This window comes from Aulostomus chinensis, chromosome 16 (assembly GCF_037954235.1).
Source record: "Aulostomus chinensis isolate RoL2024-O1b breed Wild chromosome 16, RoL_Achi_v1.0, whole genome shotgun sequence".
Classification (NCBI taxonomy): domain Eukaryota; kingdom Metazoa; phylum Chordata; class Actinopteri; order Syngnathiformes; family Aulostomidae; genus Aulostomus; species Aulostomus chinensis.
Genome location: NC_141335.1, coordinates 26,641,506 through 26,661,067, shown reverse-complemented (window position 1 = coordinate 26,661,067; position 19,562 = coordinate 26,641,506). Strand labels below are relative to the sequence as shown.

The 19,562-nt window shown below is 49.8% G+C and overlaps 2 protein-coding genes across 4 annotated transcripts in view; one reads left to right on the top strand and one right to left on the bottom strand.

The window, feature by feature from the left end:
• Nucleotides 1-306: 306 nt before the first annotated feature.
• On the top strand, nucleotides 307-14,682 carry col9a1b (collagen, type IX, alpha 1b). Of its 3 annotated transcripts, XM_086181253.1 has the most exons (35): nucleotides 307-743; nucleotides 977-1,373; nucleotides 2,072-2,152; nucleotides 2,640-2,660; nucleotides 3,194-3,256; nucleotides 3,330-3,365; nucleotides 3,462-3,524; nucleotides 4,465-4,518; nucleotides 4,873-4,908; nucleotides 4,983-5,006; nucleotides 5,122-5,175; nucleotides 5,767-5,820; nucleotides 5,902-5,934; nucleotides 6,014-6,070; nucleotides 6,437-6,490; nucleotides 7,740-7,793; nucleotides 7,881-7,934; nucleotides 8,024-8,077; nucleotides 8,161-8,214; nucleotides 8,294-8,347; nucleotides 8,430-8,483; nucleotides 8,571-8,624; nucleotides 8,973-9,017; nucleotides 9,104-9,157; nucleotides 9,245-9,298; nucleotides 9,836-9,889; nucleotides 10,324-10,395; nucleotides 10,532-10,567; nucleotides 10,641-10,685; nucleotides 10,766-10,798; nucleotides 10,887-11,033; nucleotides 11,841-11,895; nucleotides 12,759-12,947; nucleotides 13,022-13,099; nucleotides 13,181-14,682. In XM_086181253.1, the coding sequence occupies exons 1-35, from the start codon at nucleotides 622-624 to the stop codon at nucleotides 13,375-13,377; spliced, it is 2,586 nt and encodes an 861-aa protein (XP_086037379.1). In that variant the 5' UTR covers nucleotides 307-621; the 3' UTR covers nucleotides 13,378-14,682. The 3 variants fall into 3 exon arrangements, with proteins under 3 accessions (XP_086037379.1, XP_086037380.1, XP_086037381.1); XM_086181254.1 differs by lacking the exon at nucleotides 307-743 and having other exon boundaries at nucleotides 806-1,373; XM_086181255.1 differs by lacking the exons at nucleotides 307-743; nucleotides 977-1,373; nucleotides 2,072-2,152; nucleotides 2,640-2,660 and adding an exon at nucleotides 2,421-2,597.
• A 970-nt stretch (nucleotides 14,683-15,652) lies between these two features.
• LOC147248015 (uncharacterized) overlaps nucleotides 15,653-19,562 on the bottom strand; it is a 97,891-nt gene continuing 93,981 nt past the window's right edge. Inside the window, 2 exon segments of the mRNA XM_086181252.1 lie at nucleotides 15,653-17,527; nucleotides 17,529-17,617. Coding sequence (XP_086037378.1) covers nucleotides 17,369-17,527; nucleotides 17,529-17,617 — 248 coding nt within the window. The 3' untranslated portion in view covers nucleotides 15,653-17,368.

Below are 19,562 nucleotides of genomic sequence, written 5' to 3'. Positions count from 1 at the left end.
GAAGATTTCTGTTGACAACGAGTGACAAAGAACTACATGAGATTATCAGGGTTTGCTGGCTTGGGATGGTAAGATCTCTGTCCCTCTCAGAAAGGTTCCAGGACATAACAATGTCCTAAATAACAATGTGTGCATTCTATTTTCTCCACAACATGAGCCAGATATGTCCACATCAACCCGGCAACCCAGGGTCACGCAGGCTCTGTTGCTCCTGTCAGACTTCCAGCTGCGTGGTAATACTGGAGGTTCAAGTCTCCACCTCCCACCTGCAAAGCTGCAGTCCCCCCCTGATTTATGTGAAAGTAGTTTTATTTTTATTAATCGTGTCCATGCAGGTCGATACAGAGAAAGGACACTTTCCCTGTTGAGCAGATGAACCCAGAGGAGTCAGAAGCTCATGTTCCTGTCATGTGACGTCATCCACCCTGCAGGCCGGGTTTCCGGGTCTGTAGCAGCTGGAGCACACAGACCAGCCCCTGTGCCCTCACCTCCTACAGGGAGTGCATGCGGAAGTTCTTTTCTTCCTGACAGCACAGGGAAGACTAGGAAAGTAGGAATGACACTTGTCTACATCGGAGGCTTGTTTCCAGCGACTCTTCTGCCCCCTCAGGGTTTCACATCATGTCCCAGTTCCACATAGCGGAGCTGGCGAGCCGAGGGACGGTTCAGGAGGTTCCCGGGTCATCCCCGCAGCAGCTCGCGTATCACATCGGTCCAGCCTTCAACTTCAGGATCAACACCAGGTACCGAAGTCCAGCCGCCGCCTGAGTGAGTGAACAGCGGCATCTAGTGGCGGAGCAGGTTCCGTGCCGTTTTCCCTGTCCATGGTCCTGAACCCCCGCACGGATCCCCGTGCGCGACACGCCCGCCATTAGGATGAACGGCCTGCTGCCGCGACCAGAGCACACATGTATGAAGCTGCAATGATCAGACTGGTTTGACTGGGGGGTGGAAACAGCTGGACTGTGTGTTGCAGGTCAGCGTACCCGCGGGGGCTGCCGGAGGAGTTCGCCTTCGCGGCCGAGCTGCGCATGCGTGGCGGTACCGTCCGCGCGTCCTGGAATGTCTGGCAGATGCAGGACGCGAAGGGGGGCGAGCAGCTGGCCGTCGGTCTGGACGGGGGGGCCGAGACTCTGGAACTGACACTCCCGGCCCCGGACGCCGGAAGCCAGACGGCGGTCTTCGGTCCTTTGCCGTCGCTCTTCAACGACCGGTGGCACCGAGTCCTGCTGGAGGTCCGCAGACGCTCCGTGACGCTGGTGGTGGACTGCGTCCCGGTGGGGGCTCGGGACGTGTCACCCCGGCGGCGAGTGAGTCCGGACGGGTTCACGTTGATAGGAAAACGGAGAGACCACCCGGGGACCGCTGCTCCGGTACGTCGGCAACCGACACAAGGTTAATGACGATTCATCTCCGAGTCAGAACCAGGTGTTCCAGATTTCCGCTGTCGCTCGCGGGCTCTGGGGAACTTCTGGTCCGCAGGACGCTGAAACACGTGGGACAGAGTAGACACGTGATTTCCCTGAGTCGTACTTGCTTCCCTCCGTACAGGGTGAAACCATGAATGTCAGAGGTTGGAGCTCTGGTCCGACTGACGTCATTGTCACGTGTCTGTACGTCGTCTCAGCCTGACCGGGTCCCCCGGTGCTCCATGCACCGTACATGGGACACAGCGCGAGGAGGACCTGGAGTAGTCCAGGACCACACACGCAAGCACTACTGGGTCTACTGGGTCCGAGTCTCTCATTCTAGTCGTTCTGGGTGATTCGGGCAGTGCAGTGCCGGCCCGAGCCTTTAGGGGGTCCTAAGGAGATTTTGATTTTGGGCGCAAATCACAGTTTTCCAGTATTGAATTATTAATTCATTCATTAATTATGTTGTCACCTTTTAAGATATTTGATATATTAAAAAAAAAGAAAAAGATAAACACTCGATTGGAGCAGCCGCTTAGTTCGCCTGGGCCTGGGCCGGCCCTGGGGCAGTGCGACCAGCTTCTCCACCAGCCTCGTGGTTGTGATGTCATCTCCTGGTGACGTTCTTCTGACGTTTTTGTCTTAACTTATTTCCGCAGTTTGAGCTTCAGTCGATGCTGATTCACTGCGATGTGACTCGAGCCCGAGAGGAAGCCTGTCAGCTGCCGGCCAACACTCAGGTAAGAGGCCCCCGGGAGCTTTGGACTCTACTAGTGTGAGTTGGTAGCTGGAGGTCAGCGGGTCAAAGGTCAATGTGAGCCTAGATCAGCAGCAGCAGAGGTGATTGGTAGAGTAATGCTTCACTCGTCAAATAACCCGCTGATGCTGCCTATTGGCGGTGTCTCCAGTGTGGCCCCGCCCCCCGCCACCCCCCCTCCAATCCCTTCCTGTAACCAGACCTGGCATGAATATCCATGAGCCCCTGGTAGCTCTGGGACCTGGAGGGTCTAGATAGCTGCAGCGGGTTCACTTGGCTCGTTTTGTCTGGGCTCCTTCAACCCAGCAAATCCCAGAGAAAGGACTACAACTTTTACCTTTCCTGCCCCGGGAATCATGGCTCGGGCCCCCAGCTTCAGAGGGCCCCTCCTGCTGCTGCTCCTGCAGCTCCTGCTCTGCTCCTGTCAAGTGAGTCTGATTTCTGTGTCTCTGCTGTCTTTGTTCCTGCAGACGATCAGGACGGAGGTGCAGGTGAGTTTCCCTGCTGGTCCTGCAGGATAACTGGAGTGGTTTCACTTCCACTGGTCAGTGAGCAAAACCCTGAACACCTGCCTGCCTCTGATCAGATGTCAGTGCCTTGCATGGCAGCTCCACCATAAGTGTGTGTGTGTGTTTGTGTGTGTGTTTGTACCGTGTGTGTGTGTTTGTATCGGCTGTGTGTGTGTGTGTGTGTGTGTGTGTTCTGGCTACCGATGAGTTCAGATACTTATGTGGAAGTCAAGTTTTTTTTTTCAAGTTTATTCGATATTTAGGGCCAATAACGTGGCTGGACACGCCATTTTAGTTTTGTTAGACACGATTTCTTCAAGTTTCCATTCAGTCCTTCAGCTCTCGTCTCTGTGGGCTTTTAAACGAGCCATTTTAGTTGTGATGTAATGTAGAACGAGAGGTGCGCCTGCTCCTTATTGTCCACTTTCATACTGATGGTGTCGCAGTAGGATGATAAAATCAACAGAAGTTGCCGTTGTCTTATTATATTGTTCCTTCGTGTGCTTGCGACTCAGAGGGGCCCTGGATCTCCTGGTCCTGCTGGACCTGCAGGTGTCCCGGGAATCAATGGCATCGCTGTAAGTCTACTTATCTCATCCAAACACTTTGCCAAGAGTCAACATTTGCCTGAATCTCTTTCTTTTGTTTTAGGGGGAGCGGGGATCAGATGGCGAGGACGGTCCCCCTGTAACTAAAACATTTGCTACTCTCTTAAATCATCACACATTTTGATTTTAAGTCTCCTCATTTCACTGCACTTCTAAATGAAACCTGAATTTTCAGGGACTTGATGGAGACGCAGGCAGACCTGGATCCTCAGGATTACCTGGAATTCCCGGGAATGATGTGAGCCCTGTGTTTATGTCTGTATTTGAGATGTGGCCCTGCTGCTGGCTGTGGGGGGTGGGTCCTCAAGGTGCAGTCCTCCCACCGCTCAGGTTTTATTCACACGACTAGTCTTAGTTGTAGTCTCAGGCCCATGACATGTTGAATCTAGGGAATCCTGGGTTAGTGTGTGCAGAGGTGGGAGGGGTTTAATAATCCAAAACAGATTCTAGTGAACCTCCTCACTCAGGTTGAGGAGAGTAAACACGCAAATGTCAAACTGAAATCCAGAGGCTCATATTTTCGTCTGCCTACGATGGATATAAACTCCTCCTAAACACGCTTGTTTTGTCTCATGAATTTGCGTTCCAAGTGGACGCTTTGGCTGGGCTCTAAGACAACAGCAGCTTTGTTGGCCGGATGCTGTTGGAGTCTCCTGCCCAGAATCCACACAGCAGTGTGGAATGATTCTTTTCGGAGGGCTTGTTTGAAATGAGCCGAAGGAATGTGGTGGTCTGCCCTCTGCCCTGCTGCTGACGCCGTCTCCTCCTGCTTCTGGCTTTCCTCTGTTAGCTTCAACACACTCTTGTGGATTATTACCTTTTATGTAAGCGGGGGGGGGGGGGGCACTAAGGGGAAACACAGGAAAGTTACAGGAGAGATCATCAGCTTGGACACCAGCGCTGACCTGATGCCTCCCTACTGCCTCCGGCCGCCATGAGAGACGCCCTGATGTGTTCGGAGCTGCAGCTTTAAACTGATAGATTTCAGCCTGAGTTGCGGACTTGCAGCTGCAGGGTCGCATGTGCACACATGCAGCGGCCCGGTGTGCCGCGTACATCCCTCTTGAATATTAGCAACATAGGACTCCTCCCATCAGGTGCATGGTGCTATAAAACTCACTGACGTGCTGGAAGGTTTGTTATGATCTATGACTCAAGCCTGATGTCTGCTTCTGCAGGGTTTGACCGGCCCTATTGGAGATCCTGGGCCTGACGGTCCCCGCGGACAGAAAGTAAGTGACTAATGAGCCTTCGCTTCCCTGCTTCACAGACCGTCAGCGAAATGGTGCCAAGCTGCTGTCCAGTGTTTTGGCAGGGCAACGAGCGCTGCAGTGCATGAACCAATTCCTCATGACAAATGAGACTTAATCCTGCAAGTCTTCCGTATAATCTCCGCGGGGAATGAAGCCCCGACATCGCTTCTCATTAGGCTAAACATTGCTGGGTCAAGTGTGCCCGGCTCAGTCATGTGACGAGCTGCAGGAATGTGGTCTCTTGCAGCTCCCCTACCTGAGTACCTGCGTGAAGCATGTTTACTGAGTAAAGATGATCCTGAGTCTTTTTTGTGTCTTTGCCCTTGCTGTCAGGGTGAACCTGGACAAACTGGACCTCGCGGGGCAGCTGTGAGTTAAACAGAGTTCTCTATGACCTCATTCATGATACATGTCATCAAGACTCACTCTCTGTCTCTCCTCAGGGGGTCGGGCGAGACGGACCGCCTGTAAGTTATAATTCACAAGCACTCGGTGACACGTTTTGTGTGGAGCTGCCTGCTTTTCCACGGTTTCATTCGTCTACTTACAATAAAACATATCGGCATTTTTGACCTTTAACAGGGACCTCCAGGACCTGGAGGACTTCCTGGAGAAGTGGGGAAAGTGGGACCGCCTGTGAGTATAAACTGTTCCAGTCTTGTAACCAAGGACTAAAAGTAAGGAAATAGACGCTGCAGCTTCAAACCCTGAGCGTTTGAAGCTGCAGCGTCTGATCTACAGACGATAGGAGAACCCAGTCACACAGGCACATGCGCCTCTGTCATGAGATCTGGAAAAGTGAGAACCTGTCATGGATCAAGACCAACGTAACTGCAAAAACCAGAGGCTCGAGTTCACTCGGCCGGACTCAACAGCCCCAGTCCTCATCTTACTGGCGTTCCATATCCCAGACAGTTGATACAAACGATCGCTGTCATGTTGCTCCTCGGCTTCAGTTGATTTCTCATCAGTGACACTGACATGCTGAGGTGTTAACAGCACATTTAAATCACTGTTCCTGAAGTGAGACTCCCATGAATGTCACGTACAACACGTGATGCTACAAACAGAACGTTTATGAAGGAAATACGGGAGTCAATGTTCTGACAAGAATTGCCATCATCATATCACACGACAGTGTCTCTGTAGAAGCTGCTCTCGCTAGCACTTAGCTAGCACTTAGCTACGTAGCACTTATGCTTTTGTCACTCACTTCGCCCACTGCAGGGGCCGATGGGTGTTCGAGGGCCTCAGGGACCCCGTGGACCCACAGGGCCAAGAGTAAGTGACCCAGCTCATTATTATGATGTGGTGTTCTCCAGCTGTGGCCAGGGTTCCTGATGTTCTCCGTCTGTCTCTCAGGGAGCGGCTGGGATGCTGGGCAGCGCCGACCTGGTAACCCTTCACGCCCTGACTGGGATTATTTGTGCGTATATAATCATGAATACTGTCTGACTCTTCTGCTGCTGTCTAGTGTCCAAACTCTTGTCCGCCTGGGACTCCGGGACATCCCGGCCTTCCTGGTATGAAGGTGAGTCTTTGGTGCACTAAAATGTTGTTGTTTGTAACTCCTCTTACACATTCATGCATATTACTTATTTGGTCTTGATGTATTTATTGTGTTTTATGAGTATAAACATAGATTGCCATTAACCTTTCAAGTATGAGGCTCACATTTTCATAATCATTATGTTTTTGCTGTAACGTATCACGTTGTCATATATAACATAACGTTGTGCAATTTCTGTATTTTTAAATGTTCTAAATATGTTGATTCACTTCATTTCCTATATTTTTATACTTGAATGGGATCAGTGCAACGTGAACCCCCTCATCATCTGTGTATATTGTAATGGTGTGTGTGTGTGTGTGTGTGTGTGTGTGTGTGTGTTTCCAGGGCCACAAAGGTGTAAAAGGTGAAGCAGGGGAACCTGGGAAACAAGGGCACAAGGTAAACACCGTTATTCCACTCAAACACTCTTCCCGGTGACTGACACACCCACCAACAAGCATCAAGGGATGAAAGCCCGTGTCCTCCCTGATGCTGCTCAGACTGCTGCTCCTCCTCAGGCGTGTGTGTAATACCTCAGACTCCCTCCGACACGTGTAGGATGATTTATTCGACATGATGTTCAAGCACAACTACCCTTCCCCTGTAATGTGTCCACGCGCCATATAAATGGAAATGAGTCCGGCCCATCTGCCTTCCCCGGCCCGGGCAGGGGATGATTTACCTGCAGACCGCCGTCGTCCCCGCCATCAGTTTGTCCTTCCACAAAAGTTTTATTTGAAGAACTTCTTTGCCTGTTTTCTCTTCACAACCTCACAAATATGGAGACATTTGGAGCTCATGATGTGTTATTCCTTCATGGAGAAGAAGCATAAAGCACGGGATGGACTGACTGTAAATAGTTTTAAAAAGATGATTTTGGGATCTGCAAACTGCTTCCATGGAACCGTGTCACACGAATCCTGCCAAACATGTCTTTAAGTTCTCAAGCAATAAGTAGGAAGAGCAGTAAGCTGCAGTATTTACACGCCATAAATCATCTCTCCGTAAAGCAGACACACGACCAACCGCCTCAATGACGCGTGTCTCGTCTGAGTGACTCCGGCTTTTATCTTCCACTTTTTGAAGAACAAAAACATGAGAAGAAAATGATGTTTCAGATCTGACAGTCAAGCAGAATAAATCCTGTTTTAATCGACAGCTGAATTTCTCCGTGATATAGAAGAACCCATGACCTGTTCCATCCTCCGTCTTTGTCCTGTTCAGTCCTGTCAATTAAGCCATACAAAGAACAGATGACCTTTTTCTTGATAGAAAATAAGCAAAGCCCCAACATTTGAGACGTCCACGTCACTTACAACTGTCAACATCCACAAAACCTTGATGAAAGCACCCCTAGAGACATGAAATAAAACCACTTGCCCTGCTGCTCACGGAATATTCTTTGAATCAATAAACAAAAATGGCGTGGATGATCTTAAAGGCTTAAACCCAAACCATGATGGATTTGGATGAACACCTGGGGTCAGCAGCGAGTGCGTGTACATTGTTTGTCATCCTCAAAGCAGGAGACCAGGTTAATGATCTGCTTTCCTCATAATTCATGAAGCCAAACGCACAAAGCTCACTGAAGAGTGTCTTTTCAGTGTTACAACAATGTGTAATTGTCTGTGTGTCTGGCCTGCTGCAGGGTGAAGAAGGAGAGCAGGGGAGTCCCGGGGAGGTCGGATCTCAGGGACCGACGGTCAGAGACGGACATTCATGTCATGTTTGTTTCCTTCTCCCGCTCGTCTTTCCTCTGCTCACCTGTTAGCTCTGCTTGGTATTGCAGGGACCTCAGGGACTTCGTGGAGCCACAGGAATGATGGGCCCCAAGGGAGAGAGGGTTGGAGCTTCTTCTGATTCACGAGCAAGCTCATAAAAGCCACTGTTGTCTCCCCATCGAAGGTCTCATCCTTGATTGCTGTCTTGCAGGGAGCTCGAGGGCCTGATGGAGAGCCGGGTCCCCAGGGTGTTGCAGGAGCTACTGTAAGTTGAATCCAGTGAGGCAGATCGTTGGGTTTCTGCTGCAAATAAGAAAGAGACATGAATGTTTCTCTGCATTGTTTCAGGGGGATCAAGGCCAGAGAGGCGTGATGGGCGAGCTCGGGCCCAGAGGCCAAATGGTTCGTGGACACATCACCACGGAGGCAGAAGATAATTGGGGATTGTAGTTCTACGTGTTGACTAGATGTTTGATTTCAGGGAGCTCAAGGGCCGAGAGGAAACACAGGTCTGCCAGGTCCCAAAGGAGAGGCGGTGAGTGTTTCCATCAGTACCACCAATTACACCGACATGCCGGAGCACATGACTCACTTCAGCTGGTCCTGATTCTCGGCAGGGCTTACCAGGCGTGGATGGGCGCGAGGGTATTCCCGGGATGCCGGGGGCAAAGGTACCACATCACCGGCACTGCTGAGTCCATCTGTGGCAGCCAGGAGCAGCATCGTCTTCACGTCTCTGTTTGTCTGTTTGTCCACAGGGAGACATCGGGAAGCCCGGGGTTCCTGGAGAGGTTGGGCTTCAGGGGCTTCCTGTGAGTATGACCTTTGACCCGGAACCTCTGATTAAACGCATCTGAGTAAACTCCTCTGAGTCAGTCCAGAGCTGTGAGCTCCACAACATCAGAATTATTTTGCAGAAACAAGGAAATCATTAGTTTCTGAATGAAGATGAGCCAGATGTGTCCTCTCTAGATGAGCTGACTCCTCTCTGTGATAACATTCCCGGCACAGTGAGACGCTGGGGGACAGGCAGACACAGCCTCCTCCCCCAGGAGTGAGAATGTGGAAGCTCAGCAGCACTTTTATCAGGCTGCTTGTGAGGGGACACCAGCCTCCTCCTGGTCATCGTCACATCCATGAGCCCTTTTCTTTCTTTCTAGGGTTTGCCTGGTTCCCCCGGACCGAAAGGACAGAGCGGCCCGAAGGTGCGTGTGCCTGATCAGATATGAGATATGAGCTGGTGGCGGTCCCAGTGAATTTGTTCAAATCTGCTGTGCTTGTTTTCTCTCAGGGAGACGGAGGCCAAACAGGCCTCGCCGGAGCAATGGGCTCAGCTGGCAAAACCGTACGTAACATGACATCATTGTCCAGTAACCAATAAAAAATCACCATCACAATTTGGGACAAACGACCTTTGACTGTTCCTCCGCAGGGCGAGCGAGGAGAGCAGGGAGAGTTGGGACCTGTTGGACCGATCGGTGATCCTGTGAGTATCTTTCCTGGCTGAAATTGGAACTTTGTTTTAATTATATCAGCGTTCATATATATATATATATATATATATATATATATATATATATATATATATATATATATATATATATATATATATATATATATATATATATATATATATATATATATATATGTACTGAGACAAATGTATTTTTGCTTTAATAGATGTTTATGTCTGGTGGTTTGTTAGGGTTAATTTTCATGACATTTTAGAGAATAAATGATTTGAAATTTCCTCATGAGTTTGGAAGAGTCATGAAATTCTGGTGGCAGAAATGTGTTTAAACCCTTGATAATCCAACAATCCTTGGATTCGTGCTGGGAGATGAGCTTTTTTACAAGGATGAAGAAGGTTGATGGGCTTGATGCCGTCTTCGTTCTGCTCGCCAGCATCCTGATGGCTCATCAGTGCCCAGATCTGCTTTGACAGAATGAAGCATTCATCAAAGAATCACTTCAATAATAAGAACATTTTCAACGTTGTGTCTCCTGTCGGATGCTCCTGCAGGGAGACGTGGGGGAACAAGGCCCTGGAGGTCCCAGCGGTAAACCAGGAGCCAGGGTAAGACAGTAACACACGAGCCCACTTCAACGAGGGAACGAACAGACTGAGTTAGTTCAGATGTTGACTATTGAGCTCATCATTGGTAGAAATTTGGGGGGGGGGGGGGGGGTCCTGCTGTCGCTCCTCTGGAATGTCTCAGGGAACAGAGCTGCAGAGTGGATCTCACACAGGACAATTTTCACAGTAAGAGGAGGGCGGCGGGCTGAAAGAGCTCTCTGTCCTCCTGACATTCCTCAGAGCTTCGCTGGGTGGTCACAGACACGCCTAAGACAATAGACCGCCGTGCTGAGCCGGGCCTGGAGTTGGTCCTGAGCTCGTTAGGTGGATATTCCAGATCACGTGTTTCATGAATGCTCCCTAATGCCACACTGACACCGTTACGGTGTTATGTTCTTGTCACATGTGCTTGTTTGTTGGTTTGCTTTTTTCAGGGACCCAAAGGTGACCCCGGCCTCCCTGGTCTCCCCGGCCCACCTGGCCTGCCCGGTGTGAAAGGAGAGAGGGTAAGAACAGCTTCTCTGATTGCAGTTGAAATCATTGTGAGCTCAACAACAACCAGCTGATCAGCTCCCTCTAGTGGGGACCAGTGACAGCGTCCGCCAGGCCCGCAGCCATGAGTGTTTGTCTTGTTTCCTACAGGGTGAGCGTGGTGACGCAGGGCCCAAGGGAGAGCAGGTAAGAGATCCTGGTATGAAGTGATGAGTCCATGTGTGTTGCTCTGTCAGTCACTGACACACTGCTGCTGTAGGGGGTGCAAGGTGACGAGGGAAACGCTGGAGACAAAGGCGACCTGGTAAGCTGACAAACACAGACTCATTTTACCACCATTCAGCATTTCCACTCTTTAACGATGTTCCTGTGTCTTTTTTCTAGGGTGAATCAGGAGAACCGGGTCCTAAAGGAGACGTGAGTATCAGCTGATGTGAACCACGTGTCTCAGTGTTTCTGGAGCCTCATCATCTGGATTAATTCTCCCGTCTTATTGTCTGTTCAGGTGGGAAACCCAGGCGAGGCTGGCAGAAGAGGTCCTGAGGGAGGTCGAGGCCAGCCTGGCATTGAGGGGCCGCCTGGCACACCTGGACCCAGGGGCATGCAGGGAAACAGGGGTCCACCTGGAGTCCGAGGGACCCAAGGGCCAGCGGTACGTCCATGAACCCCCCACCTGTGCTGTCTGTTAATTCCCCCGTGGCTCCTCCTGAACAACAACTATGTTGAGTGAACGAGAGAGACTTGATGAAGGAATTCAGGCTTTGTGTTTGACCCCTCGACCTCCAGAGCTCTGCTGCTCCCCTGAACCTCGGGTGAGGCACTGGTTGATACTGGAGGAAATGGTCACAGGCCTACTGGGTGGACACGCCCCCAGCACCACTCTGCCTCTACTGGGCTAGTACCTATAGTACCACATAGTAGGTGTGATCAGGGTCAGAGCCAATCAGAGGAAGAGAGGGAGCAGGTCTTTGTAGAATGTGTGTGTGTGTGGGGGGGGTACCCAATGATTAACTGGGTGCCCCCCCCCCAACAGTATACAGTACTTTCCCCCCAACAGGCAGTGTTTCATGTACTTGTGCACTGGTGCTGAAGTGGGCGTGGCTCTCCACGCCCCGACAGAGCGAACCTTCACACCGCGGCTCCCCACAAAGACGCTTCTTTGAACGTTTGATTGTTTTTCCTGTGATAATCGGGAGCTGAACCACAATTCGTCACTACAGAGGAAGAAGGTTATGGAACACTTTTCCTTATCAAGACGGGTAGAACTGGTTCAAAGGGACGCCTCCGTCAGCAGAGTGAAGCTGGAGTTTATCACACAGGTTTCATGAGCACAAACATCATGTAAACAACCTGGCAACAGACACGCCATCAAAACATGGGGGGCACTTCTCTTGATATCACGGCGGAAAGTTTCAGACGCTGTCACAGGATCAACGCTGCCATTTATTTTGTCTTGCAGGGTAAAGAGCCGAGTGATCAGCACATCAAACAAGTCTGCATGCGAGTCATGCAAGGTAAGAGCTGATCAGCCCTTGACCCCATTTATCATTCCCTTGTGTCTCGTTTAAGGCTTTAATCTTCCCCCGAATGCCTCGTTACACAACCACACATGGAGCCTCGCCTCCGCCGGCACATTGATCTGGGTGGTTGCTGAATGTTCTCAAGCTCAAACGGGAACGTCTCATAAGCAAAACATGAAATAAGCTTCAGCTTTTGTTTGTATGATGGATGAAAGATTTCTTCTCGGAGCTTTACAGATGTTGCACCGAAGACACAACCTCTGTTCTCTCCATACTTCGCTCTTCACAACTCATCTCCTGCACTCATTACTTTTTTATAGCAGATGCACTGAAAAATTAATTTCACCTCCAGCAGACCTGCACTCCTCCGCTCTGAGCAAAGAGTCTGCCTGGGAAGCAGATCTTAAAAAAGGAGCAGTCAAGCAGCAGCCACTGCATGAATTTTCATCAGGAGCCAGAAAACTGGAATCTTAAGTGCAAAATACCATGCAGCAATGAGCCACAGGAGATTAATATTAGATCCTTTGCACCGTGAACATAAATTTCCTGTCGCAGATCCCTCGAAATAAAGAACATTATCTCCTTTCTGCTCAATTTACTGAGGTTTCATGGAAAAAAGGTTGAAAAACAGGAGAGGCTCCAGGGATCTGTGACCATAGTTTCACCTTGCTCTGTTTCACTCTGAAGTGAAGCACAGCAGCTCGCGGACCGTCTCATCTGCCAGTGTGGCTCTGGGCTCGGAGACGAGGCTTCTCATGCAGTGACATGATTTATTAACAAGAGCTTGTGTCTAGAACGTTCCCTTGACAAGCGTCGCTGCAGCCGTGGAGGTGTCAGCTCTTCCTCTGCTCCAACAGAACAGCTGGCCCAGTTAGCGGCTAGTTTAAGAAGGCCGGAGTCTGGCGTTGCTGGTTTACCTGGCAAACCTGGACCACCGGGCCCTACCGGTGCTCCAGGAGACAACGGCTTCCCAGGACAGGCAGGATCAAGAGGTCTTCCAGGACTGAAGGGACCACCCGGACCTATTGGAGCAAAAGGACCTAAAGGTAAAGACCGTCTGGACGGGTGTTGCTGTGCAGGGTGACAGACACCCGTACTCATCGTTTCGTGTGTCTGGCAGGTGAGATGGGTGACCGAGGCTCCCGAGGGTCCACTGTACGGGGACCTAAAGGTCAGCCAGGACCTCCAGGACTGCCTGGTGAGTACACGTGGCCCTTTAAATGTGTTTATCCTGTCCAAATGTGGCAAATGTATCCTAGCAAGATTTTTGTGGCAACAGGTGAGCCGGGTAAACCTGGCTACGGTCAGGATGGCCGGGACGGTCAGAGGGGACCTCCTGGAGTTCACGGACAGCCCGGCGTTCCTGGGCCTCCCGGTGCAGCTGGTCCTAATGGTTATTGTGACCCGTCAGCTTGTAACCTCCAGGCAGGGGCTGCCCACCAGTCCCTGGATGTGAAAGGACCTGCAGGCAACTAAGAGCCACTCTGGTGGAGACAGACTGTTGGTTGTGTCCCTGAGCAGAACACTTGCATCTCAGGGCCGAGGTCTGCAGAGCCTTCCCTCCATTAACCTCCCGTCCTGCGAGAGCGCCACTTCTCCATCGGGGGAGCCGCCTCTTCAAGGTGTACAAAAAATGTTGCAAATCTGTCTTGTTCTGGTGTGTTTTTCTACCTGAGAGTTGTTTTAATATTCCCTGAAAGGTGCGCTGACATATCTGTGATTAAATGAGAAGAGCAGAAAGGTTCCAACCCACTCTCCCTGCACCTCTGCCAGCGTTCTCTTGTGTTCTCCGTTTACACTGTTCTCTCAAGTAAAAGCCCTCCACTTTCTCACAGAACATTTCTAATAGTCACAAAGCAAATGGGGATCAGCAGCATGTTCAGTTTAAGTGCCTTTTTTTTCAATTATTTTGTGCAGTGTGTGGCAGCGCAGCCCAGATAAACCTGCTGAGAGCCTCAGGTCTTTTCAGCCTGACAGTTCTTAAGAGAGAGGGAGCGAGAGGGTGAGAGAGGGAGCGAGAGGGTGAGAGAGGGAGCGAGAGGGTGAGAGAGGGCGCGAGAGGGAGCAAGAGGGTGAGACTGTCAAGTCACACTGACTTCAGTGTGTTGTAAATCTGTAAAAATGTTTGAATTGTGGTCTATATTTCCTACAAAGCAACCTGATGTGACATCTTGCCTCATTGTACAGAAGGACAGAGCGGAAGCACATGTTACTGATGAGGGAGATGCTCATTCATGTAAGAAATTAAAAAAATACACAACATTGTGTTTATTTGAGTATCAATGATTTTAAACACGAGAAGAGACACAAAGATAGAAGATTCTTTATTGGCTCAAATAAAAACAGAAACGCAAAGACTTGAGTCACATCCTGTCACCCTCCACGAGGAAGCTTGTCCAGTTGCCATGGAAACATACATGTCTCATCCCCATTTCCATGACAACAGCAGCAGGACGCAACCCCCCCAGGGATGGAGGTTAAAGTGTCACCTCTCAAGATCTTTGAAAGTAAAAAAGCTCAATAATATTTGACATCTGTGGTTTAATTTGTCAATGTCAGTAGAACACTGGTAGCTATTTAACTGGCGTGTTATTGGCTAAATATTTCAAACTTGTTTCCCTGTTCATGTTGTTTAACTCAGCAGTGAATTGTAACCAACTGAATATTTGCTCTACCTAAACTACATGAATAAAGTCTAATGTTCTTTGGTAAATGCAGAAACCTCCATTTTTAAGCAGTAAAAGAAGTGAAAGTTATCAATGTTACAACAAAATAAAAGAGTAAAACAGAACCTTTAATGGAGCTTTTCATCACAACAGTGGATGCAGGACAGACAGCAGAACCCCAGAAATAAAGCACTCTTTTAGCCAAGCGCCACCAATCAGTGTTGAAAGAAAAGTGTAAAATATGACCTCTCGTGTCTGGTGGCCGCGCCAGACTGACGCCCGATGGGAGGATCAGCAGAGAATCAGGTGGACGTGGCGAACCAAGACTGAGGTAGATAATCAACCAGAGGCTCAGCCCCCTGTGAGAGAGCAGCAGGCAGACGAGTCTGAGCCCCCCCCCCCGCAAGCTTATTTACAAGATCAGATTAATGAGCAACTTCTGAGAGAAGAAAGAATGTGAGCAGATGTCTGAGTGAACGCTGCAGTTTTTGATAATCAACCTCAAGATTAGCATTCAAAATAATGATAGCACTTTGAAACCGTCCAGCTGACATTTTCCTCTGACAACCAATGAGTTTAACTCAGAGTGACGCGCAAAGAACGGCGCTAAATCGCCAGCAAGGACGGCGGTGACATCAGCAGCCATTTTCTGTCCTCGCTGGTCATGGTGGTGCTTCTGGTGAGATCTGGTCTCATCTTTGTTCTCTGAACTGAAGCCTCAAACCAGCTCCATTCACATGAATCAGGCCAAACCCAGCATGAGGACGAGCCGCTCATCAACTGAGAAAACCAGAAGTTCACATCACGGTTTGCTGAACGTGGTCAAGGTCGCCCTTGATGTCCCTGAGGGGAAGCCATTAAGGCAGATATGAAAATGAGTGTGATGAAAGGACGGGGGGGGGGGGGGGGGGTGGGGGGGGGGGGCTTTCTGTAGCCAATAACCCAAAGAAAGGTTGTTTTCCCATTAACATTAAAAGCAAAAAGGAAACAAATACATGTCCAGCAGGGGGCTCTTTGAACTCACAAATGAAGACAGTGGCACATATTTTTCCATCTAACCCCCCCCCCCCCCCCCCCCCCACAGATCAAAGTTTAGAAGATGAACACACACGCTGACAAAAGTGGATCAGATGAAGATGGGATTCATGAGGACATGTGACACTCAGCGACTCGACACGAGAAGCCTTGAGTGAAAAGGAAACAGAAAACCAGAAGTGAACGTGAATGTCAGTCAAACCTCAGATTCTCTCGACTTCCTGACGCCGTCAACGCCTCTGAGGCCCGCGAGTCACGGCTGAAGCCGGCAGGCTGCAGGCCACTTCCTCGTTCATATAAAACTTTGGAACATCTGATTGATAACGCAACAGGTTGAGAGGTTTGGATTTGCTTCCGCACTTTGAACGTCAGGTTGAGCAGAGGGCGTTACTGCCACTGAGAATTTGTTTCATTGGAAATAAAAGGTTTCTCGAATTCTAAGAAATCGGCCGAATTTTGAGTTTAAAATCAGAATCTGAGGATAAAAAAATTCAGACTGTGTTTCCAAAATCAGGTATTTTCTAATGTTGGGTCTCACACGTGGCCCTGATCCTCTTCCATAAGGAGAGCCCCACCAAACCCCCCACAACCCTGGTCCAGAAGAACTCTGGCAAGTTGTTTCATTCGTTTCAAATCACAAATGAAACACGCGGTGAGGTTGAGTCTGACTGAACAAGTTTGACAATAAATAAACGATAAATCCAGTTTTAAGACGCGAGAAGCCTGAAGGACACAGAACCAGAAGAACCAGCGGGCGACAGTACGAGGAAGAAGTTCAAGTAGATTTACGAGAGAAGTGTTCGGACCGCGAGTGACTGAGGAGCAAAAATATACAAATAAACCAGAGGAATCATCACACACACACACACACACACACACACACACACACACACACACACACACACAGACGACCATGTCATAGTCAGTGAGAGATAAGTAGGGTGAGAGCTTCATGCGTGACTACAGCTGATGTTAGTCTGGCTTCAGGTCCCGTTAGGAGCTGCACTCAGGATGAAGACGAGGTCACGTCGTGCTCATTGAACATTCCTTTGTGTTTTCCATCGACTGTCAAATATACAGAAATGTTATAAATCCATGGCGACGAGCCAGCATTTACCAAGACAACTTCAATAACAGTTACACAAGAGATTATTCGAAAAATGATTATCATGCACATCCAACATGGGTGGTAATCAAAAATAAACTCTCAATAATCCAGAAGTGTTAATCCACATTCTTAGTCAATATCCATGCTGCATTAAATACATTCTTTAAGAACACACGTCAAATAAATAATTTCCCCATCAGACACAGCGGCTGCGCTTTGGTTACATGAGGCGCCGTGCCTCTCGCCAGTCCTGCAGAGACGCCGTCCTGCAGTCTTCTGCAGTCAGTCAGTCACACACACACGCACGCACACACACACACACACGCACGCACACACACGTGCACACACACGCACTCGTTCCTGCCAGCACAATGGCTTATCTGAATCAGGACAGAAGGGTGCATAGACATGCCGATTAAGGAGGCAAACAAATAATTAAGATGGTGTTTTCAGACAGGACTGAGCTCAACCGTCATTTCATGGCGTCGACGGACGAAATGAGAGTTGACAAGGAATGCATTTAATCACAGTGAGGGACGTGAGAACAGGAAGTAGCTTAAAAGAACTGCATTGCAGAAGAACAAGAATCTCTCGACTGCAAACACGCCCGATGGCGATGCCACGAAGAAAAGGCCCCAACTGCATCCCAGTGTTAGTGTCAGCTGGAGGAGGTCAGCTGCGAGTCTGCGTGATGAACCAGAGCCAGGGAGGCTGTCCGACTCAGAGACTCCGCCCCCCTCTGGCTCAGCATTGCATCTTCCAGCGGCGCTGAGCTCAGAGCTGGACGTCTGGTTGCTCTCCTGGCTTCATAAGAGAGGAGGAAGACAGTCACGAGGGTCGCATGTCCCAGGAGCTCCGCGGGGCCCCGGAGAGCCAGGAGGACCGTGAGAAGTCATCCCAGGGGGGCCTTGAAGAAGAGAACCAGATGACACGGATGCTGCAGGCCGCACTTCCACCACTGCTCAGACAAGCGCGCGCACACACACGTACGTACACATTCACACACACGTACACGTTCACACACACACACACACACACATGCACGTACACATTCACACACACGTACACGTTCACACACACACACGTACGTACACGTTCACACACGCATACACGTACACGTTCACACACACACCCATGCACACACCCATGCACATACACATTCACACACACGTACACGTTCACACACACATACACGTTCACACACACACACACACATGCACGTACACGTTCACACACACATACACGTTCACACACACACACACACGTACGTACACGTTCACACACACACACACATGCACGTACACGTTCACACACGCATACACACACACATTCACACACGCATACACACACGTTCACACACACACCCATGCACATACACATTCACACACACGTACACGTTCACACACACACACACGCGCACGTACACGTTCACACACACATACACGTACACATTCACACACAGTGGCACATGTACACGCGAACGCAAACACACACATACACACAAGCATGTACACACTCGCACGCACACACACAGTTGTCATTCACCATGAGAAGTCAAGTCTGATGCCAGGTATGACAGCAGCCGATGACGTACGACACAGACGTACGATGTCGTTATACCACCGTTGTACGGCGACATCGTACGTCTGTGTCATACGTGTGCGTCGTAGGTGTGCGTCGTAGGTGTGCGTCGTAGGCGTGCGTCGTAGGTGTGCGTCGTAGGTGTGCGTCGTAGGTGTGCGTCGTAGGCGTGCGTCGTAGGTGTGCGTCGTAGGCGTGCGTCGTAGGTCCCACCAGCAGAGGATTTCAGCCTCGTTCTTCACCCAAATGTGACAACCTTTAACGTCTAAGATCTCTGATGCTCATTTTGTTGGCTGCTGGTTTGCAGTTAATTCAGAAATGCTTAGCATTAATATCAACAATTCAAAGCCAAAATACTGAACACGAAGCCGAATTCAGCTCCTTTACATACTTGAAGCATTTCAATGAATATAAAGCAGATGGCTGCGAACGCTCTGAACATCAGTGGGAGGAAAATGTTCGAATACCTGAGCCTTCATCAAGGGTTGAAGTAAAAAAAAAGTTTAAAAAAGTAAGAATGTTTTTTCTAAAAAGCCGGATTCCATTTTTCCAACCGTTAAATTCTTTAGGTTCACTGTTTGAGGCTGACAGAAGACGACATCCCCTCTGTCAACACCTGACAGGCCTGGGGACGCTGAGCTGACTCCGCCTCCTCAGGTTCTACAGAGGCAACCGTGTTTCTGTCCCGTCTGTCCGTCTGCTGCGCCCAGAGCTTTTACATGTAGATGGAACGAGGGACGGTAAGTTCTACTGTCGCCTCCCCTCGCCATCACACACAGGAAGTTATTTATGAGCTCACAGGAGCGACGGATGAGCTGCCATCCAGGATGCGTTTGCTGAAACTGGTTCAGGACATCAGGCTGTCTCCTCATACAACAGAGACACTCAAGGAACTGTGATATGATGCAACAAAACGTCTGGCGTTTCCTCGTCAGTGTGAGGAACAAACGGCTGCTGCTGTCCAGCCGCCATTTCACTCGCAGCAGGTTCACACCCTTCCTAGTTATGGCTGCTGCTTATCATGCGGAGTGAGCCGGTACCGGCCGGGCACTGGCCCGGAGTGACGTGGACTAGGTCGTGTTTCAGCAGAAGATCTGCTGCCTGTATGGAGGCATGATGAACCAGGGAAAAGAGTCCCGGCTGATTTAAGAGTCATGTGACACCACACGATGTGGCACTGAGACGTCACCGTGGATTCACGTGTTTCACTGGAATCCCGTGACCGTGCAGCCACATCTGCTTCCTGGCACCTGACAAAGGCAGCACTCAGT